The 24319-nt window shown below is 37.2% G+C and overlaps 1 protein-coding gene across 1 annotated transcript in view; it reads right to left on the bottom strand.

Annotated features, from left to right (window-relative positions):
- The window catches only part of LOC114471718 (voltage-dependent T-type calcium channel subunit alpha-1I-like), a 498082-nt gene that overhangs the window by 222756 nt on the left and 251007 nt on the right, over nucleotides 1–24319 (bottom strand). Inside the window, exon 5 of the mRNA XM_028460576.1 lies at nucleotides 13315–13412. Within this exon, the coding sequence (XP_028316377.1) occupies nucleotides 13315–13412 (98 nt within the window). The remainder of the gene's footprint in view (nucleotides 1–13314; nucleotides 13413–24319) is intronic.

The following is a 24319-nucleotide window of genomic DNA, read 5'->3' as shown; positions in this document are numbered from 1 at the left end:
AACGCAACTATTTTGGTAAATAATGTGGTAATAAATGATGCTGTTTAAGTAGTGACGTTCAACTTCAGTAACCTTTATAGTGTAATTATTACCTGTACCAAGGAGGTCATATTTTCACAGGCTTTTGTTTGTCCGTTAGCAGGATGATGTCAAAAGTACCTAATGGATTTTGACAAAATTTAAATTGAAGATAGACCTCATAAAATATCCCATTACATTTGGATCAATATACTGTTAATGAATCAGGTTTTTACCTATATCTGTAACTCTGGAGCAGACAGGAAAGGAAGGAACACAGATAATCTGGTACTGAAGTCGTGAGATAGTCAAAACTCAAAAGGAGGGAGTGATGAGGAACAGCTGGTGAATGAAGTGACCTGAAATGAAGAGGAAAAAACAGGAACCAAAACATGAGGCGACAAAATAAAACAGGAAGTGGTTTATTATACTGATATGGTTACTTCACCTGTATATTTCGATGATACACAGTATATAAATATATATACCGTGGAGGTGGGGAGGGTGGGTTGGAACGTGTGTGTTTGGATATAAATGTCTTCCAAACCTTTAAAGTGTTAATGATCATGGGACCACGATCAGGATCACTTACAAAATATCTGGAAAAGAAGAGATTTGCAGAGGTTTGCGCTCTCTCAGTGCTCTTGTTTGGCATTATTTTGCTATAATAAGAATTCAAGAAAGGAATAATTTTCATCTTTTTGAAGTTTTTTGGTAACACTTTACTTGAGGTGTTAATACATAAGGCTGTCATTACGCTGTCATTATTGTCATCACACCTGTCATTAGCATGAATAAAATGTCATGATGTGTCAGTAAGTGTTGTTCGTTACCCTAACCCCTTGTCACCCTAACCCTTAACGCTATCTAACCCCACTCAATTCCTCTGCCAAACCCAAAAAAAGCCAACATAGCTCCAAAGGTGTCATAATTTAGCAATCGACACTTAAGGACAGCCTTGATGACACCTTATTCATGCTAATAATAACAGCATAATGTTAGCCTTTTGTATACAACTTCAAGTACGCGTACACAAACTCACCTCTGTACCTACAGTTTGTCACAATTAATTGTATTACATATAAACCATCCATCGTATCCCACTTAAAGTCATTCATAGTTGCAGATGAGCCAATGATCGGACTGTTGCATCTATTTTTGTCTTTACAAATGTCAGATACGTGACCTTGTTGTTCAGATATACTGTCTGTAATTTCAAAGCAAGTTGACATCAGTGTTGCCTTTTTGATTGTCTTTTTCTATTTTCTTTTTTTGGTTACAATCTTTCTGCACTACATTCATGAGCATCGGGTGGCTGCAATGTAATAAAACAGATTTTAAATGAAGTGTTATGGTTAGATTAAATTGAACACTGTAATGAAGCCATCCCTCGCACTCAAAGTGTTAAGAGTGTTGTTTCATCCTTTATTTGTTTTTTGTATTCAGTTCATTATACATAGAAGTGTAGAAGAGATTAAGTGCTGCAAGTGTCATTCAAAGCAATGAAATGGCTGGAATAACTTTTTAGTCTTTTAAAAGATTCTAAATTCTTCCTATTGCAAGAACGATGCAGTTAGCACAAGCTTTAACTCATTGAAGAGCTACTCATGAGGCTAAAGATTGTAAAAAAAAACAGCAGATGTAAGAATAAGACAGCTTTTTGCCACGATGTGTCACACATGAATAGAAAACCAATAAATGCTTAGGATGAGGGTTGGTCCAATAGACCAGGGGTTCTCAAACTTGACGTTGTGAGACAATGGGAGGGGGTCGCCAGATGCCTTCAAGAAACTAATAATATATTTTTTTGAAAAATGTTTGCTTATTTTTACCCTTTATCTGCAACTGCACCAAACTTGCCATATTTTAATCACTTTTTCTTGACATATTTTAATGCATTTTTGCTACATTACTCCCATTTATGCCACTTCTCCATAAAATTGAAATGCCTTTTCTTCACATTTTTCCACTTTCAAGATATTTTTGCCACTTGATGTTCCTACATTTCTAAATTACATCACCCCAACCCTCCTGCCCCCATTTCTACTACTTTTAAGCCAATTTTGACACTTTGAACCCTTTTCACCACTTTCTTTGTCTGTTCTTGTCCACTGTCATTTGCCACTTTTAACCAATTTCTGTGGGGTTTTTTTTTTTTTTAAATCCCATTTCACCACCTTTCCCACCATTTTTGGTCACTTTTAACCCATTTTATTTCTGATTAAAACAAGGATTTACATATTTAAGATGACAATATACTATGATGCAAGTAATACAAAACTTCCTGGATAACAGTGGATATTGTTCATATAAATAAATAAATGTGGTTATCACAGATTCATAGAACAATAAACCATCATTTTACTGACTTTATGGATGGACCCCAAAAATGTCTCCCCTTTATTCCCCCTTATAGATGGTCCTGTCTCCACATGACTGTTCTTCAATGTTCATGTCTGTGTTCAACCACCTTCAGCTGCAGTGGGGGTCCCCAGCCTCTAGAACCTTTATTTTGTGGGTTGAAAATAGAATTTGGTATGCCAGCATATTATTTTCTAAAAATCTAAATTAAGTTTTTCATTCATTTGACACTATGTTTATTTTTCATCTAATATTCTTTATATCAAAAGGACAGTGATGATCAATGCAGTGTTTTTCTTTTGTCTTTCTTTGTGAGACAAAATCCAAGTGATAACCTGATCAATATCTCATTAAATAGAAGACATTTGCCTGTTTAAAAATTCACCATTCACAGCCGTCCAATAAATTCAGGAGTAATTTAGGAGGATTCGTAAATGATACATATTTCATGATGCAGAGCTGTAGCTGTCGACAGGACAAACTATCTTCCTTTCCTTCTTTACTTATAGGAGAAAAAGTCTGTGAAAGTCTTTTGCACGTTTGTTACAAATAAATTCCCAATGCCACCAAAACATATGCAGATAATAGAGATGAAGGCCTATGTTTAGAATTTGTTGATTATAAGCTTGGGTTGTATTTCTTGTTTTGAAAAATTCTCAATAATAAACAACGACTTTTTCTAAAGAAGTAATTTAAAACAGTATTAAAAGACGTAAGTGTCAAGAGAAGTGAGAAAACCTTGAAAAGTATTGGTTTTCATTGTTGTATGTTTTACAATAAAACGAGCCACATCTGAACATCAGATGCTGTTGATTTCAAGGCCCTTACAAGTTGCAAAGCTAGTTTAAGCAACTCTAAATGTTGCAAAATCATTATCTTCCAGCAAAAGCATATTCAATCTGAAGAGCACTCATAGACTCTTAAAATGATTGCCTGCGCAGCACATGAACACTAAACACTAAAGCAGGAAACTGATTACACTCCATGTCGGACAAGAACCAAGCAACGGGCTTGGGGTGCTTAAAACACTAAAGCAATCCTTTCCGTGATGGCTTTGATATTCAAGCAGGTTTTTTCCGGATTAGAGAAAATCGTTCTGGGGAAATGAGTTTTTCAGAACTTTAAATACCCCTGTGCTCTTTGAGTTTTCAGGAGTCAGTTTCAGTAGACAGAAGGGCACAAAACACAGCCACCTCATAAACCAATGCCTGATACCCAAGACATCACCCAGGTTTCATAAATAACTTCACTTATTCAGGTGTTATTTACCAACCTATACAGTTATAAATACAAATTATTCAAGTTAAAGCTGCTGGGCATGATAACTAAATCATTTTCCTAACACAGGGTGCTTTCAAACAGATTTAGTCGTAGACTTGGTCCTAATGGGTGGAGAATAGCTGATGATTTTATCACCTTGGTTTGGATATGTTTGTGTTTAAGAGCACAACTTCTGATCCGTTACTGGAGTAGAGACTTCTTTAGCCAGAAAAACAGAAAAGCGCTCCCAGTAACTCCCTGCACGAGCGCCATCAATTTCAAATGTTTTGAAGAGGGCGCGCTATGGTGACAAAAGGCGTGCCTTTCAGGAGCCGATACTACAACAGTTTACGTAAGCTTTACAGCACTAAATTCTAACATTAAGAATGACAACATTACAGTGTGAATACATTGGATTAAAGCTCCGCCTTCCCTGAATACATGCAGCACCGCAGCCAGAGGTTCTGACTGTAGATGTGGAACACGCTCAGCGTTGGATTGGCTCTGGCCTGGAGAGGCGTTTTAACCACTCTAGGGTCCGTCACTGTTAATGCAGCGTGTTGGTCTCATAAATCGATAAACTGTAGGCATTTTTTTAAAACAAATTGAAATTGCCCCTAGCAAGATTTTCTGACTCCATAACAAACATTTAGTTTTGTTAACAAGTGGTCTGTGAAATTTGGAATTCATATCCATATCAAATCCATAATTCAGACCGAAAACAACACTGTTGCTGAGATTATAATGGAGAATAAACATACACTCTGATCCGTTTCACTTTCACTTTCACCTTGTCAATTAATTTACACACATAGAAAAAAGTGTTTTATCTGAAGTACATTTTTTTTTAAATCCCTCTCCATTTTATTGTATCACTGTGTTGTATTGACTGACCTTCGCATTTCAACCTGATGGTGTTCTACATTCCAAAGCTGCACTGTTGCTGTTAGCATAGCATTAAAGTGATTGAGAAGCAAGCAACGTCATGACATTTTTACACCTCGCCTGAATTATTATTTTTTGCTTCATAATTTATTTCTATTACAACTTTTATAAAATACGCAATTGCACATTTTATGTTATGTTGATGAGTTGTTTTTTAAAAAAATCTTTTTCACTAATTGTTTTACTGACATTTGTTGGGATTGGGGATGGGCCTAAACATTTTATTGTTCAGACTTTATATCCAATCTTCAATCTTTTATGCACTATTGTATTATTCATTGCAGTCCACAAATGTGCCCAAAGCAAAATCGATCAATTTTTAAAAGATTTATAGAAAACAAAGTCATTCATACAAAACGCCTTAACTTCACAAGATTGTGTGACTATAAATTCATTAATTTATCTTCAGACCAGCTTGTTCCTGTTCAGGGTCACAGGGTTTACTGCATATCTTTAGCTCTCAAGGCCTGGGCCATATATCAGGATTTATAATATATTGAGAATCCTATTGGGAGACCCTGGCTCACATAATATAAGGGTTGTCTTCTGATCGAGGGGTTGAGGGTTCGATCCTAAGGCTATATCTATGTCATGAAATGTCGTTGGGAAAGACAAAGAACCCGAAGTTGCTCTCAATGCTCGTCTAGCACCTTGTATGGCAGCTCTGTCCCATTGGTATGTAAATTTATAAATTAGCTGATATTGTAAAGTACTTTGGTATTGCTTTGATAGCAATGAAAGTGCTTTATACAATATATAAGAAAATAATACCTATAAATGTTGTTTTTTTATTTGAAAGCTTATTTTGCATTAAAATACTACATAGTTTAAAGCTGCAGTATGTAGAATCATGAGACTTGTATGGAATCAACCACGCCTCCCCTCCTTGTTTGGAATTCACCGGTATCCTAGTGAATGCTCCAACTGTGAAGCTCTTAGTGACTAGTGACAAATGTTGGGACTTTATCTTGCGTTATTGGAGAGTTTTCTGATGTTTTAGAGACTCTGACATGAATGCATGTATTACTCTGTAGTTACCATCTTGAATGTGGGTTGGCTATAGTTTTAGCTTCAATAGTTTCTTAGGATTACAGAAGTATAAAATGTGTGATTTAATTCCTTCTTTACAACATTTAGACCCGTGAGAGTCACGGAAGCTGGAGCTGCCCCCGCCGGCGGGTCCGTTGGGGTTGAAGAATTAAAGGCCTTCACCAGCTCTCCTGACCACCCACAATGCCGTGAACTCAACAACATTGCTGATATGTCCTGTGTTTGATTGACAGTGCTCCTAGTCGTTCTAACCTTTGATTGGAAATGCCCCAAGATCGACAGAAACAATCGCTCTAGAATTTGCCTGTTTGATCCGCTCTAGACTTCGTTTGTGTTCACACCAACCAAACGAGGCGGACAATCAGGTCAAATGAATCCTAAAGCATTTTAACTGCTCTAGGATTCGTCTGCGTGAACGCACACTTAGAATACAAGAGTTTGTATAAATTAGTGTAAACTCGAAGACTAGAAGCCCGGAGCTACAGTCAATGATAAGACACAAAATAAACTACACTGTAGTAAAGACAAATTGAGTTTGTAATAATAAAACTGAACAGATAAACCTGAAATACATCCCACTTACACCCAGGCCCTCAAAGGTATACAACACTGATATCAGATGATGCTATGGTAAGTAACAATTACCTAATGTGGGACTAACTGTCATGTAGAAACTAGCTTCTCCACTTTTAAATTTGTCTTCATTTACTGCTGAGATCTCTTGGGAGAGATTAGCTCTCACCAGTGTTGGGCGGTAACGCGTACATTACTTTTGACAGTAACTAGTACTGTAACGCAATATTTTTCTAATGAAATAACGCAGTTACCGTTACAATATGGTGCGTTTGTCTGTTACTTTGATAGCTGCAGTGTACTTCCTGTTTACAGTGGCGCTACATATTTTTGCAGGATGCCATGCCAACAACGGTAAAACAGTAGAAGAAGAAGTATTGTCAGCTTGTTTCTGTTTACATCACGTGCGCCAATCATGGCGGATCAATGCGAGAGCCAAACTATTGCACGGTATGTTGTTGTAAATAAGAAGTCTGTCACTACTGCTGAGTCACTGCTAACAGCAGCTCATTAGCCTGATATGTTTAGCATTGTGTAGCTGAGAAAAATGCTGTGAATTAGTTTTTCCACATTTATTTTCATAAGCATTTTCAACAGCAGAATGTGCATCTGGAATATGCACAGCTTACTTTACATTACTGTGCTATGGCTGAAAAATTACTGTTTTAATTTTGGAGCAGCTGTTTTGTGCTTTATATGCACATCATTTATGGTTGTTTTATAGCAGCTGATCAACAGTGGATTATTATATTATTACAGCACTAGTATGAAGCTGTATGGACACAAATGACCCAAAAATAAATAATACATTCTTTAATTCTAAGAAACTCAAAAGTTACTTTTTCCAGTAACGCATTACTGTACTTTTTGGTGTAAGTAAGTAAAATAGTAACTGAGTTGCTTTGTGAATGAAGTAACTAGTAATGGTAACTAGTTACTTTTTTTCAGTAACTAGCACAACACTGGCTCTCACACCAAACAGCATGAACTGCACATTTTATGCACCACACCATACATTTGGTCGATACTTGTCAGAAAACATTTACAATATCCTTAACTTTTTTGGCCCCTATTGATAAAATGATTTGAATTATTGTTGGGAAATGTATTACACAGAGATGACTTAACCAGGGGTTTTATTTTACCAATATCTAAATCGATTAAATCTAATTTCTGTTGTACATGTGTGGAATTTATATTTCACTCGGGAAGAAAATTTAAAAGATCCATTCTCAGCCCAGCCAACTGATCTATTTTGTCTTCCACTGCCTCTAAATTAGAATTTTGGAGGATGTGATGGATGAAGGCCCATCCACCCACCTTTTATCACTCAGGCTTTAGAGCTGAAGTTGTATGAATAAATCCCAAAGCACTCATTCAGAGATCCAGAGATTCCCTGATAGTGATACCATACACATACGTACAAAGACAGTGTTGGGAAGTAATGGATTACATGTAGCAGCATTGCGTAATCAGATTACAAACTGAATAACTGTAATCCATCACAGTTACAGTTTATATAATTGGTAATGGATTACAGATACATTGTTAAAATCAATTGATTACATGATGTTATTTCTCAGCTTTGCAGGTTTATTCACTCTGGGCGGATTCACTACAATCTGAAATAAAGGGTGGTAAACCAGATGCGTCCATAATACCTTTGGTGACGCAGTGGAGACCGCCCTATTTACAGCGTTTTGCTCATTCAGTGTGGAGACGTGAGTGCATAGAAGCACACTGACATTGTAACTTTGCTCTGATCGGTCCATGAAAAATAGGCAGATTTGGACAGAAACCGTCCTATTGATCTGTCATTGATCAGAATTAATACAGCAACACAGTCTGTCCATCAGTCTGCACCATTTGAAGATGATCTACTGACCATCATCTAGCAGGTCTGACCTCCTGAGTAGCGCTGAGTAACCACACTCTCATATGTGAACATTGCGCCAACACTGCGTAAATTAGGCATCTGATCAGCTGATTCTGGCCTTTTTTCCATCTCCGCTGTGTTTTGTGCCAACATTTACTGCAGCGGATCTCTACGTGTGTGTTTGCACCTGCCTCATACTATTTTCCGGTGCTAAAACAATCACTGCAAACAGTTCCAGATTTGATGAATTGCATTGCGCCCAGTGCATTCATTTATTTGCATTTCCTCCTCCCATTTTTTGCGCCCCATATGAGCTGATTACAATTTGAAAGTAACCTTCCCAACACTGTACACAGAGGTGGAAAGAGCACTGAAATATTCTACTCGAAAAGTAGCTTGTTTAAAATGTAATCAGAGTAAAAATGTCATTTTGACCAGTGTTGGAGTTCTTCTTTATACACACAAACACATGTATATATATATATATATATATATACATTTACAATTTTTATTTAATTTAAAATAATTTGTTTTAAAAAGGGAAAAAAAATCATTTTAGTGCCTGTCAAATACATTTTTTATTGCATTATTACACTACATGTTTTTAAAGTTTTTAAGTGAAGGCACATTAGGTTTATATATATATATAGGTTTTAGGTTTATAATGAATTTTTAAAGAAAAAAAAAAACTTTATTTACATCATTACTAGGGCTGGGCAATAAGGACCAAAATTCATATCTTGATATTTTTTGTCAAAATGGCGATATACGATATAAATCTCAATAATTTCAATTTAAATAAAGTCTGACCAGAAAGACAATTCAGGGTTAAATTTTCTGATGAATATACCACACAGGCTAAAATAACATCACAGTACTTTAAAGGAGCATAGGACAGGATGTATAAATCAGACTCCATAGTGACACCACGGTCATTAGTGTAACTGCAGTCATCAGCCAAGCCGGCTCAAGAGAAACGCAGCTGATTGTCATTTTGCCTCCATCCGTGTTTTCTCGGTCAGTCTGTCTGTCCTTTTCTTTAAGTTTAGGTGTCTGAGTGACAGGCGATCTGATGTGGACGCCATGATCACTGTGGTGTGTGTGGATCCCGATCTTTGTGTGTGCGTGTGTGTGTTTCCCCATCTGTCAACACCGCTGTCTGAGCATGTCTGCCTGTTTGTCGCAGCGTGTCTCCATGTGTGCATGTGCTGTGCGGGTGGTGCACCGGCGGCGGATCAGTGATTAGGAGCCATTATTGGTCCATGACTGACAGGCGGAGGTGCTGGTTCGTTTTCAGTGTTGTAGTCAGTTCTTGTTTGAAAGTTTAATATCCCGTCAGTTATTCAGCCTTTTGGTTTAACCTGTGCTGTGTGGAGGAGTGTGTGTCTGCATCTACGGTTTGAAAAAGTCAGAGGAGTGACGTCAGAAAGACTGCTGCCCGCTTTGCCTATGTGTGACACTGATACTGTGACATTATTTACTCACCGTTCATGTGACTGTTTACTGCAAGACCTGTGCACATGCCTCTGCGTAATTTGTAGAACCAAACAGTAGTTTCGTCTACTGTGCTTGTCTCCTTTCAGTCTCCAAGCTGTCTTCTTCTCATTCTTTTTTATTTCGGGTAGCGGGCCGCCTCTGCAAGCCGTCAAGAACACGCACCAGCGTCATTTGACGTCACGTCCGCAGGGAACTGTACTGCTGTTCGTACCCGTAACAGCAGTACAAAATCTATCACACAATCTTTTAAAGGCAATAGGTAGAAATACTGTATGTGTGGACTCGATCTTTTTGATTTAGAGCGCTTCATCACCCACTAGCATTAAAAAAAACCTAAATCAATGTTTATGTTTTCTCAAATCCTGCCCTATGCTCCTTTACGATTAGTAAAAACAAATGTATCACAAACATGAGCAACTAACGGCCCCAAAATAAACGCACAAAATGACAGCAAAAAATACACATAATTACTACAAAAACACAAATTAACAGAGAAATACACAAAAAATACGTAATAAACAAAATTCACAACGGGACAACAACACCAAAAATACACACAAAAAAGTACAAATGAACAGAAATATACACAAAAATATGCAAAATGACACAAAAAAATAAAAAATGCATAATGGCACAGGGACATATATTAACAAACAGCTGCACAATATGTGTCGCTATTGGCTTCTTCTCCTCTAAGGGACAGCACGTGTGAGTGAGATCTGTAGTGGAGCTTGTTCAGGGGAAGGTATGGGCTAGGACGCAATCAGTAATCCATTTAACTGAGCTTCTCATGTTCTAACATGTAGAGAAAGCAGCAGGTCTCCGAAAACAAGTATTTTAATACAAAATAAGTAATAAAATTATATATATATATATATATATATAGGCAAAATTTTCTATATCGCCAAAATAGAAATATACACTATCAAACTGTCTTAAACTATACTTTAGCCTCAAGGTGTGGTGTGGAAATATATTCAAATGTAAATTAATATAAATAATTGTAATGATAATCATAAAAAAAAACACTTAAAGTAATCAGTGATATAATAAATACATCTGTAAATAATCACTTCCGGTACCTTCTCAGCGTCCTTAGCAACACCATAGCAACAGGATAAAGCAGGATGAATGTGCTGACATGAAGCGTATACATATACCGAATGAATACTATGAAAGGTAAGAGTACATTACTCACTTGATATGTTATTAAAACAAAACTAAAGCCACAAGCTCTCTTAATATATAACAATTTTCAGCGAAAATTTAACAAATGTCTGCCATGTTTTTCCTTCCTGAAACGGAGGTGTTCATGTGATTTGACGTATGCCCCATAAAAAACACTAGGCAAATGATGCGTAGGATGTCTATACCCTGAGAGGCACATGCGTAGGATGTCTATACCCTGATAGGCACACGCGTAGGATGTCTATATTCTGAGAGGTATATGTGTAGGATGTCTATACCCTGATAGGCACATGCGTAGGATGTCTATACAGTGAAAGGCACATGCGTAGGATGTCTATACAGTGAAAGGCACATGCGTAGTATGTCTACGCCCTGAGAGGCACATGCGTAGGATGTCTACGCCCTGAGAGGCACATGCGTAGGATGTCTACGCCCTGAGAGGCACATGCGTAGTATGTCTACGCCCTGAGAGGCACATGCGTAGGATGTCTATACCCTGAGAGGCACATGCGTAGGATGTCTACGCCCTGAGAGGCACATGCGTAGGATGTCTATACAGTGAAAGGCACATGTGTAGTATGTCTACGCCCTGAGAGGCACATGCGTAGGATGTCTATACAGTGAAAGGCACATGCGTAGTATGTCTACGCCCTGAGAGGCACATGCGTAGTATGTCTACGCCCTGAGAGGCACATGCGTAGGATGTCTATACAGTGAAAGGCACATGCGTAGTATGTCTACGCCCTGAGAGGCACATGCGTAGGATGTCTACGCCCTGAGAGGCACATGCGTAGGATGTCTAGTCTATACATAGTGGACAAACGTAGTCATTCTACACTTTGGAGTGAGACTGGGTTGGAAACGCGACAAAGGAAAAGTAAAGAAAAACAATGTTTGCTTGTTAGTGTCGGCCAACATTCTAACTAGGAACAAATAATAATAATGAGACAAAAACTGCGGGAAAAGAAACTTTTGGTGGCACCATCTTTTAGTGCATTATTTTTCCTTGGGACGAGTTGATTGTTTCAAATATTGTTCCTGGCAGTGCAAGAACAAATCTGTTCCTGTCATAAAAAGATGTGTTTACTTTAACACAGTATTGAAATTTAGTTTCTACTTTATGATTCTGTTATTAAAATCTGTATTATTGTTATTCATTGTAATTATGAAAGTGTTGTATAATTTTGTTAACTATAATAAAGTTGTACCAGTGTATACTATAGTATCTTAATAGCTTCATGTAAAATAGCGGCTGTAAACTGGCAAATGGTGTTTTCTGGCTCCTGCTGTGTAAAGCTGTGTTGGTGAAGCTGACGGAAACAGCACTGCTGTCATCATAAAACAAAATCAGATCCAAACATCAGATAATTGGCAGGTTGTAGCCTTTCATTACAAACAAGCTCACAGTTCAGTCATTTTTAGCTCCATGACTCATTTTCAGTGTATTCTGGCTCTTAAACACAAGGCTGTTTATGTTGCTGAGTCACAGCGCACACACGCGTGCTACGAGAAGTTGGTTTCTTTTAGGGTGACCACTGATTTACAAAAAAAGCCTGACCACGGCATACTCAAAGTACTCTACGTTTTCTTGATTGTACCTTGTAGCAGCAAAATACAATATAATTTAATAAATAGGGGTGTGTATTGCCTGGCATCTGGCGATACAATTAATATCCCGATACATAGGTAGTATAAGGCGATAATTGCAATTTTTTTTTATATATATATATAAGAAAAAACTCATCAGTAAATGTCTACTCCTTCATAAGAATATTATGTATGAAATACATTTTATTGCCATATTTTACACTCAAAACATTGGCTTTAACATGCCATGTGCCATCGCGATATATCGCCAAATCAATTTTTTTCAACACCCCTAATAATAAATAGTTTGTTATTGTCCATAAGGCTTAAAAATGTATTTCTCTCTTCATAACAAAGACTTACTGAAGTCAATCACCTTTATTATGCATAATAATTGAAAAATCTCATATTTCTTCTTAAAATCTCTCAACAATGAAACAACGAAAAAAAATCACCTCCTAGAAATTACAACTGTAACAAAAAAATAATTGCTTACAGAACAGTAACTAATCATTAAATATGCACAATTAATAACCTTTTCAATTAATCCACTGCTATTTGGTCACTTTTAATCTCTCTTTTGCTTCTACTTTGCTTCTCATTCTCTTTTCCTTGTGTGTGACGATTTCGTCAAAACAAAGCTGCGTTTTTAATGATTCCGTCACATGAATGATGACTAATAATGTCTTTAAAGAACAATTCCTTAGCTTTCAGAAACTAGTAGAATTTCTCCGATAGAGCAAATATTAGAAGAGTTGTGGTCTTTAAAATTAACTTTCATTAATTTGTCAAATATCTCTGGACAGAAAATAGGACATGCCCAGGTGAAAGCGGACGTATGGTCACCCTAGTTTCTTTAATGTTCTCCAGATTGTTCCATAGCCTGATAAGCTCTGAGCAGAAGCTCATGTGAGTCTACAGTATGTATGACCTGTAAAGACTGGAAGGGTTGGACTTACTGGGAACTCTGTTAATTGCTTTGAGGGGCCGCAGGACCCTCACTGTTCTGATGGCGGTGAAGTTGATGTTCTGTAGGTCCAGAGAGTATTCCACCATCCTGGATAACACACACAGGGAAACAAAGGTTAACAGATTAACACTTGAATTAATTAACTGCTTTCACACTCAGTCAGTGTCAGACAAAGAAACACAATCATTTCTCTAAGGCTGTAGACAAAACCAAATGAAGGAAGTCCAATGACTTTTCTATTAAGAGTTGAAGCTGAGCAACACTTTAAACCATTGGTAGGAAGATCAAGTCCAGAAATGTAAATATCTTACATTTTATAGAGCTTTCACAACACAATAAAAAAAGGAACGTGCTTCACTTTTGCCATTGAATGAGTACCGTACTGTACATAAAAGCTTAGAAAACACAAAGTTAAAGTATATGCTGGTTTAGGGCAACTAATAATTGATGATGTTTAAAGTTAATCTAAAAATGTTCAACTTTTTTGCTTATTTGGAAGCAGAGAAGGGCTACTTTTATCACAGCAAATATGTAATCGTTCAATCCAAGGGCCACTGAATAGACTAATGACCAAACATTAATGTTGTCATTTGTTGTTGTTGTTTTCTGTGTTTTTGGGTGTATTTTTAAGTCACTTTGTGAAGTTTTCTTTGATTGTATTTGTTGCACTTTGTGAATTTTTCTGCCATTTGTATATGTTTTGTTATAATTCCGTGTTTTTAGTGTTATTGTGTGTTTTTATTGTGACTTTGTGTTTTCAGAGAGAAGAAAATAGATTTTGTGGAATTTTTTTTTAGTTATTAAGTGTGATTTCTCGCCCAGCGCCCAATGAGAGCCTATGATTGGCACCGGCAGACCCCCGCGACCCTGTAAAACAAGAGCAAGTGGGTTTGAAAATGGATGGATGGAAATGGGATTTCTTTTCATTTTGTGTGTTTCTGAAGTATTTTTGTTTAGTTTTGGAGTCATGTTTTTTTTTTTTTTTGACATCCACAAAAAATAAGAGTTTGAAACATACAGTAAACTTATTTCTCTGCACGTTGACCCATTTCTCCTCAGAGCAGCAAAGGGTGGTGACAGCACAAAGCCTGGGCAGCGTGTTCTTTGCTGTTCTCCAGTAAAAAGTGCAAAGAGGTTTGAAGAACTTGTTGGTGTTGCACAGAATGAGAGACTCAAAGTGCTGCAGTGGTTACATACATCATAGGTTGTGAAAAATCTCTTGTATTATTGCTTTTTACAGATTAATTTTCTAATAAGTGAACTAAAACCCAAAAGTCCTTTATTCCTGCATAGCTGAGCCATCCACAGTGACTGCCACACTGTGTGGATTGACTGTGTGTGAAATGTTGCAATGATGCTTCTATTAAGTTTTCATTTCTGTATTTGTGTTTGCTCTCAAGAACTCTGCCAAATGGTCTTTTTACACATTAATGAGTTTTGCAGCAAAACACTGGTGGATGTTTATTTCGGGGCTAAGGTGGAAAGATCCAAATCTGGCCGAAATTGAATATCTAGTGGAGTGAGGTGATGTCACGGGAAATAACGGGAACAAACTAGAACATATGCATTTAAGCCAACCACTGTCCTCCTTCTCTGTTGAACAAACACAATAAATCGCAGTAAGAATGAAGTAAAAACACTTATGCATCCGCCTCAGACCTAGGTTCCCAAAGTGAGGTCCGAGTACCCCCAGGGGTACGAAAATAATCACTTTGGCTTTAACACAGGTAGAGATATTATGAAAAAGTTGCTCGTTTGTAGCGTTACCATTAGCTCGGGGCTCATTATCAAGTTAAAACAAAAAGTTTAACCACTGCTCATTGAACCACAAGAGATCTTGGTAGCACTTCATTAATATTTTGTTAATATTTTATTACTTCTATGTATAAAAAAAACAGCAGAAGTTTCAGGTAAACCTAATGTGTTATTTTTATGAAAGTGTCTATTTGTACGGTTGCCGTACGGACAACCCCCGGTGCTATTGGTACGGTTACCGAAGTATACGTACGTAGCATGTTAGAGTTAGGAATCGGATTAGGATTAGGGTTTGCTTATAACCCAATATTGCAACTTTTTTTAGGGTTAGGATTAGAGTTGGGATTAGGTTTAGTCTTAGTCATGTGACCTAAACTGGACAAATAGGGGCGCTGCGTACGATTACAATGTCAGTATATTGATATGGCAACCGTACGGATAGCCACGGCCTATTTTTATTGAAAATGTTTTGAGCATAGAAAATGAGAGCAGAAAAGTTTACATTCTGTTTATTTAAACTGAAGTGTTTGTTGGACTTTATTCAAATAAAATGTTGTTTAGTTGTTTATGTCCATAATAAATTTATAGATGATTCCCGTACAAGAAACATCACAACTATTTCAGTCACACTGGTTGAATAATTATTTTGGCAAAAAAGTTAATAATTTGTTCAACCAACAAATGTTTGGTAGATTTATTTTTCCAAAAGAAAGATTTGTTTCTCACTGAAAACACTTAATTAATAAAATTAAGCATACGGGGGATAATTCTGAATAAGATTTTTTCTTGTTGATTATTATTCTTTTTTTTAATTATATATTATTCCTAAACAGGACAGGTATCATTTTGGGACACATTCCACAGTAGGGCTGCATGGCTTCAGGTTTTATGTCTGAAAGGAAACAGGACCGTGAAAACCTTGGGAACCGATGATCGATGGAACTCAAATCCAACAATGCAATACACAACATTTTCCGACAATATCACCACAAGACAGTGGAGATCAAAACAAACCTTCGAGCAGCAATTTAAAACTTTTACATAAGTCTTAAAGCAAATAATATGAGGCCTGAACTATCTGATAGAAATAATATTTTCTGCATCAGCTTTGACAAAATAAAACCAGCAAGACAAGAAGAAACCAACTGAAAAAAATCCTCACTGATTAAACAACAATACTATGCAAGATACAAAATATCAAACCAGTTTTTCCACATAATTAATGAACTTACAGTTGTGTGCAAAAGTCAGGCCATGTATTAAAAAAAAAAATTCATATTTATAGTCTCCCTGGTATATACAGTGCCTTGCGAAAGTATTCGGCCCCCTTGAACTTTTCAACCTTTTTCCACATTTCAGCCTTCAAACATAAAGATATAAAACTGTAATTTTTTGTGAAGAATCAACAACAAGTGGGACACAATCATGAAGTGAAACAAAATTTATTGGATATTTCAAACATTTTTAACAAATAAAAAACTGAAAACTTGGGCGTGCAAAATTATTCAGCCCCTTTACTTTCAGTGCAGCAAACTCTCTCCAAAAGTTCAGTGAGGATCTCTGAATGATCCAATGTTGACCTAAATGACTAATGATGATAAATAGAATCCACCTGTGTGTAATCAAGTCTCCGTATAAATGCACCTGCTCTGTGATAGTCTCAGAGGTCAGTTAAAGCGCAGAGAGCATCATGAAGACCAAGAAACACACCAGGCAGGTCCGAGATACTGTTGTGGAGAAGTTTAAAGCCGGATTTGGATACAAAAAGATTTCCCAAGCTTTAAACATCCCAAGGAGCACTGTGCAAGAGATAATATTGAAATGGAAGGAGTATCAGACCACTGCAAATCTACAAAGACCCGGCCGTCCCTCTAAACTTTCAGCTCATACAAAGAGAAAACTGATCAGAGATGCTGCCAAGAGGCCCATGATCACTCTGGATGAACTGCAGAAATGTACAGCTGAGGTGGGAGACTCTGTCCACAGGACAACAATCAGTCGTATACTGCACAATTCTGGCCTTTATGGAAGAGTGGCAAGAAGAAAGCCATTTCTTAAAGATATCCATAAAAAGTGTCGTTTAAAGTTTGCCACAAGCCACCTGGGAGACACACCAAACATGTGGAAGAAGGTGCTCTGGATGGACAAAACCAAAATCGAACTTTTTGGCAACAATGCAAAACGTTATGTTTGGCGTAAATGCAACAAAGCTCATCACCCTGAACTCACCATCACCACTGTCAAACATGGTGGTGGTAGCATCATGGTTTGGGCCTGTTTTTCTTCAGCAGGGACAGGGAAGATGGATGGAGCCAAATACAGGACCATTCTGGAAGAAAACCTGATGGAGTCTGCAAAAGACCTGAGACTAGGACGGAGATTTGTCTTCCAACAAGACAATGATCCAAAACATAAAACAAAATCTACAATGGAGTGGTTCACAAATAAACATATCCAGGTGTTAGAATGGCCAAGTCAAAGTCCAGACCTGAATCCAATCGAGAATCTGTGGAAACACCTGAAAACTGCTGTTCACAAACGCTGTCCATCCAACGTCACTGAGCTCGAGCTGTTTTGCAAGGAGGAATGGGCAAATATTCCAGTCTCTCAATGTGCAAAACTGATAGAGACAAACCCCAAGCGACTTACAGCAGTTATCGCAGCAAAAGGTGGCGCTACAAAGTATTAACTTAAGGGGGCTGAATAATTTTGAACGCCCAATTTTTCAGTTTTTTATTTGTTAAAAATGTTTGAAATATCCAATAAATTTCCTTTCACTTCATGATTGTGTCCCACTTGTTGTTGATTTTTCACAAAAAATTACAGTTTTATATCTTTATGTTCTAACCCTGAAATGTGGCAAAAGGTCGAGAAGTTCAAGGGGGCCGAATGCTTTCGCAAGGCACTGTATATATATAGGAAAAAAGACAATATCATCAGGAAACATAAATGCATAGTTACATTTTATTTTATAAATTGAACACAATTTAAAAAATAAAAATCATTTTGGCATGTGCAAAAGCCAGCGCACCCTACAGCATCAGTACCTTGAGTACATAGTAGGACCACCTCTTACAGATATCACAGCTTGTAAACATTTTTTTATAACCAACTATAACTTTCTGGATTCTATTATTTGGGATTTTCCCCATTCTTCCTTGCAAAAGGCTTCCAGTTCTGCAATATTATTGGGTCGTCTTGCATGCACAGCTCTTTTAAGATCTACTCACAGATTTTTAATGATGTTTAAGTCTGGAGACTGTGAAGGCCAGTGCAAAACCTTCAGCTTGTGTTTCTTGAGGTAGTCCATGATGGATTTTGAGGTATGTTTAGGATCATTATCCTGTTGTAGAAGCCATCCTCTTTTCAGCTTCAGCTGTTTTACAGATACTGTGAGATTTGCCTCCAGAATTGCTGGTATTTAATAGAATCCATAATTCTCTCCACCCGAGCAATGTTTCCTGTCCCACTGGCTGCAACACATCCCTAAAGCATGATGGATCCACCCCCATATTTAACAGTTGGCAAGGTGTTCTTTTCATGAAATGCTTGTTTTCAAAAGTCATCAGGCTTCTGTAGATGTTCTGTTGCATATTTTTGACGTTATATTTTATGATGAGGTCGTAGATAAGGTTTTTTTCTACAGACTCTTCCATGAAGGTCTTGTTTGTGCAAGTATCGGCGCACAGTGGAAGGGTGCACCACCACTCCTGAGTCTGCTAAGTCTTCCTGCAGATCTTTTGAAGTCAAATGGGGATTTTGATTTACCTTTCAGACCAGCCTACGAGCTGTTCCATCAGAGAGTTTCCTTGGTCTTCCAGGTATCATCTTGACCTCCACAGTTCCCCTCACCTGCCATTTCTGAATTATACCTCGCACTGTGGAACCTGCAAGCTCAAAACGCTTTGCTATCTTCTTGTAGCCCTGCCCAGCATTGTGGGCATCAATAACGTTCATTTTCCTTGTCTTACACAGCTTCTTAGAGGAACCCATTGTTGCTGAGTGTTTGCACAAGGTTTGTCAAGTCCCCAAATTTAAGAAACCCTGAAATGAACACCAGCCGGCGCTCCATAATGACAATTGTTGACACATGCTTCAGGACGAATGAGCTGGTGAAGGTCTGAGCTTGTAAAAACAATCTGACACTTTGAAACTCTCAGGGTGCTCTGACTTTTGCACGTGCCAATGTGATGTTTTTTTTAATTTTTGTAATTTTGCTCAATTTATAAAATAAAATGTAACTGCATTCATGTTTCCTGACAATATTGTCTTTTTTTTCTTATATAGCAGGGAAACTATAAATATGAATATTATTTTTTTAATACATAAAATATGCTGTTTTTAAAGGGGTGGCCTGACTTTTGCACACAACTGTATGTATGAAAAATCAATCAAATGCCCTCCCACATGGACCACAGAACATTGAGCACCAAAGAGTTTAATGTTTAACATTTGTAAATGAGATGCAGAAAATAAAAAAGATGGAGTGAACACAGAGCAAAGATTAAAGGTGGGAGAAGGAATCGTGCTCGGAGCATAATGAAGCTTCACATTTGCCATTCGACCTATTTCTGATCAGTACCATTCACAAGGATGAACAATGTAATAATGAGGGCATGAACAAGTATGAATAGCTCAGAAAGTGTTATATGAAAAGTGCCCAAGGTTGATTAAGCTCAATATAATGAAAGCAATGAAGTAACATTAAAAGGGAGGTGAGAAAGAAAGAAAGGCCACAGTTTATAAAAAGCATTTGTAAGGAATATGAAGTTTAGAAGAAGACTTGAATTCAGGTCCAAACCTTAGGTTCCCATAATGGGACCATGATTAAACTCTTTAACGACAGGTTGAACAGCACAGATATGCTTTTTTCTTTTGGAATTCGACCAAGGACCACTTGTACTACAGTTACATAGCCATTGTTTCTCTTTAAGTTTTCTGCTTAAACGGATCATAACACAATCTATCACAGACAGTGGAAAGGTGGTGTTTCTCATTATTACAGTATGGAGAGTTTAGCGAATAATCTTTAAATAATTAGGAAGCCGCAACCAATTATTCTCTTTCTTTTCACCTCTCTGATTCGTCACCTGGAGAAGAGTTTAGTAACAGTAAAATGGACAGAAACGTGAAAAAAACTGAATCTTTAAAAAAGGGATTCACAGTTACAGTTAGTCTATGACTCAGCAAGAAAAGTCAGAAAACATCAGCTGTTAATATAAGCATATGAAACATTTGACTTTATAAAGTTCCTAACCAGTCCTAGAGAGGTCAAAGGTCAAACTGTGAATGTTTTTTGTATCCATTATAGTTGAGTCTATGGTAAGGCGATCATACGTCCAGGTTTATGTCCATTTCATGGTTTAAAAAATTATGGAAATGTCAAGTTTTCCAACCAAATCCCAGAGAAAATGACTGAATTACCATAACTCTGCCAACGTTGGCTCAGTGGGGAAAAAAGCTATGAAGTTACTCTTTACAGCCAATATTTATCATGACGGTAATTTTACTCACACATGGGATGGAATCCATTAAAGCTGCCACTTTGTTTGACCAGAGCTTAATACACAAGACAGAGGGAAAAAAACTGTCTGAATAACGGAGGACTTTTTTAGAAAATATCAGCAGAAAGACCCTCCAAGATATTAAAACCTCCAGAAAGTCCAGAGAGGGAATGTCACAGTATTGACAATATTGCGATACCGCAGTATAACGAATATCGTATAATCAATATTGTTGCACTTAGCATTAAAGTTTTGTGTTGGCTGGAGCGGAGTAAACTACAAGTCCCACAATGCTTTGGGGTGTCACCATAGGTAACAGCAGGGACGTCACTAGGTTTTAAGGACAGGGGGGGCTTAACCCCCAGTAGATGCAAAGGATGTGAGCGGACATAGCACACAAGCACAAAACTTTACAAACGACTAGAATACGGATAAATTATTCATTGTCATTTCAGTCTGTTTTTTTTTTTTATACAGTAGAACAACAAACACAGTAACACAGTAACAGTATGTTAACAGCATTAACAAAACAAATGTCTACAATTGAAAGTTACTTTGTGAATGGAAGCATCAAAGAATGCCGTCTGTTTTTTAAGGGTAGAAAATATGTCTGTCAGTCTGTTGTGGAGCCGTCGGTGAAGATACATTCAAAATCATGCTAGCTTTTGAAAATCACCTACCTTGCCTTCAAAATGGGAAAAATATAAATAAAAGTATTAATAATAATAAAAAAAATAAAGGCAGAAAAGTGCTGTGAGATGTGTCTCGGTTGAATGTATTCATTTTGAGTGAGGGAGCGGGTGAGGGAGCGGGTGAGGGAGCGGGTGCCTGCGCGCGGCCGAGCAGTGGAGCAGATGTGTGTGTTAAGTCCTGAGTTCAGTCCGACACGGCGACCGGTACCAAGGTTTATGTTTACAGTGCAGTTAATAAAGTACAGCTCTCCAACACCAACACAGCCTGTTGTTTCTGCACAGTTCCACTTTTATATGAGGATTTAACACCGGAGGAGGAGCTACATTCAGCTCTGGAGAGTAAGGACCTCCCCTGTGTCCCCCAACCACAGTTAGGAGATGAAAATAGGAAAGGTTTTAACAAGAAAATTGCAAACATTACTCGGTCCGAGAATGGATATTTATCTGCTTTTGGCTTGCAGTTTTTTGGCGTCTAAAGGTTGTCATAGCAACCCGAGAAGAATGTTTGTTGTAACAAAAAAACTATAGTTCATTTACATAAACTGAATGGATACTATGAAATTTAAGGGTACATTTCTCACTAGAAATGTCATCAAATCATTTTTAAAACAACAATATTTATTGAAATAAGTAAAATATACGGGATGTCCGCCATGTTTTTCAATGCCTGTGGGCGAAACACGGACCCTCACAGTAAAAAATGAACGCCAAAGGGGAACACTGACGCTAAGGGGTCCTGACCGATGGTCAATAAGTGACGAGTTGGGGATGAGACTGTGTTACTCTAGCTCAGGCTTCTCAGCATTAGTGATAAGTCTTTCACGCTTGGATCGATACTGCAAGTGCTGCTGCTCATGTCTGTGTAAAGGCCAATCACTTAATTGGCTCCGCCTTATGTGCTTTGATTGACAGGCCAAAGTCATTCTGCTGAAAAACAACACCATTATGAAAAATTTACTTTGTAAAAAAAGTGTTTTATTCTATAAAATATTGTTAAATAAATAAAAAGTATTTATTTTAAAAAGTATGACATTGTTAAAATAAGAAAGTGTCGAGATAAACGTAGCCATAACCCCTGGAACTATTGGTACGTTTCCGGATCTTTTCTACATAAACGTAATGTGTATATATATATATATATATATATATATATATATATATATATATATATATATGTATATAATGTCTATGTCCGTTAGTGTTGTCATCCTGTAGCAGATGCATGCGCATGAAGGCACATGCACACATGCAGCTTACTTATCCTTTTCCACCGTAACTAACACCAACTGTTTACTAGGGGTGTGAAAAAAAAAAAAATCGATTTTATGACATATCGTGATTTTTTGGATGTCAATTTTTAATTTTTTTTAATCGATATTTTTGTGTATTTGTGCAATATTTCAGTGGTTACAATGCTTTCAATGTGTTGCAATGGTTATTTGATGCACTTGATTTTATGACAGCAGTGTGTAATACCTGCAATATTTATGTATGTACAGACATTTTATTTTCATCTAATCTGTTCAGATCAGTGTTAAAACTGATACAATATGATACATTATTTTTTCTTTTTTTTGTGACTTATCAGTAACTCAGGGTGATTTATCATTAATGTTCTCACTTACAGTTGTTACAATGCCATCATTATGTTGTCATGGTTACTTTGAGACTTCTACACAGTAGTTTCAGTGAAAAGAAACTTTTTGCATTTTATTTATGATGACAGTGTGTAATACTGCATTTACTTTTTTCACTAATAATAAATAATAAATAGGACGTTTTGAAGCAAAGAGTTTTGACTCAACGTGTCCTCTGACTCATCAATATCTTCTGATGAACATAAACAGCAATTTGATATCAACTGGGTAGAATATTGCGATATATCGTGATCATATCGCAATAATATTGTATCGTGACTCAAGTATTGTGATATGCATCGTATTGCGACATCCTTGCCAATACTCACCCCTACTGTTTACATTCCTATTTAGAAAACGGTACTGACTAAAACGCGGCGCAGCATTCAGATTGTTGTGTAATGACATACACCGGTACGTGGTATATTAAAAATTCATATCATAACGAAACTATATACCGATATTTGGAATGAACTGGTATACTGCCCAGCCCTAACTCATTTGTTGCTATTTTGTGTAGTGTTTTTTGGGTGAACCTTCTTTTGTTTTCAGGAGTAGAGCCATGGACCAGTCGATTATATCAAACCCTACAAAAAGCCATGGGAAAACTAAATAATAAGCCTAGGAAGTTAAGGGAAGATAAGGTTAATATCTGGATGAATAAATGCTGTTACATTTTTCTCTTGCAAGTCTTTAGTTAATGTACTTTATGTGTAAAATGATGCTTGTAGTTTGTGGTCAGGTTTTCATAAAAACATTGGTTATTTAAACCTTAAAGTGTGTGACTTTGTGACTGTGTGTGACCTGAATAATTCTCTCCATCACTTTCAATTTTCCTCATTTGTGAAAGGACAACATATGAATTTTATATGTTTTTTTTTCTTTCAGCACATGGAGAGTGGACACGTCCCTCCCAAGACACAGAAAATATGAGATGACCCTCCATAGTTTCCCATCATCTGGTCCACGGGCAATGGAGAGAATAAAGTGAAAACTCTCAGTTATTCATTGATATATATATATTGTATGGAAACTACATCTCTGGTTCAGGTTTGTCTGTTGCCCATTGCAATGTCCAGCTTTCGTGAATTGCCTTTAAGTTTACTTTGTAAGATCACAGTGTTTGTTTAATAGACTTGAACTTAATATTTTATTATCTTCCAGGGCTCCAGAGAAAGTCTCTGCTTCTCCACTGCTGTAAAGTTTGAGCAACTTGAGCCGACGGTGAGATGGTGCTGCATATGCTGGAAAGGTCAAAACCAGCTGTGACTCAGCTGTAAAGCCTACAGGTCCAAAACCTGCCACATCACACCCACTTTGAGGTTTCTCCGGAGCAGAACCTTCAGGACGGACTAATTCTAATCGGTACATACTGACCAATCAGGAGCAGCCCTTCAACAACTAGA

This window comes from Gouania willdenowi, chromosome 1 (genome assembly GCF_900634775.1).
Source record: "Gouania willdenowi chromosome 1, fGouWil2.1, whole genome shotgun sequence".
NCBI classification, from domain to species: domain Eukaryota; kingdom Metazoa; phylum Chordata; class Actinopteri; order Blenniiformes; family Gobiesocidae; genus Gouania; species Gouania willdenowi.
The sequence above is the reverse complement of the archived record's forward strand: the minus strand, read 5'-3'. Positions and strand labels throughout refer to the sequence as shown.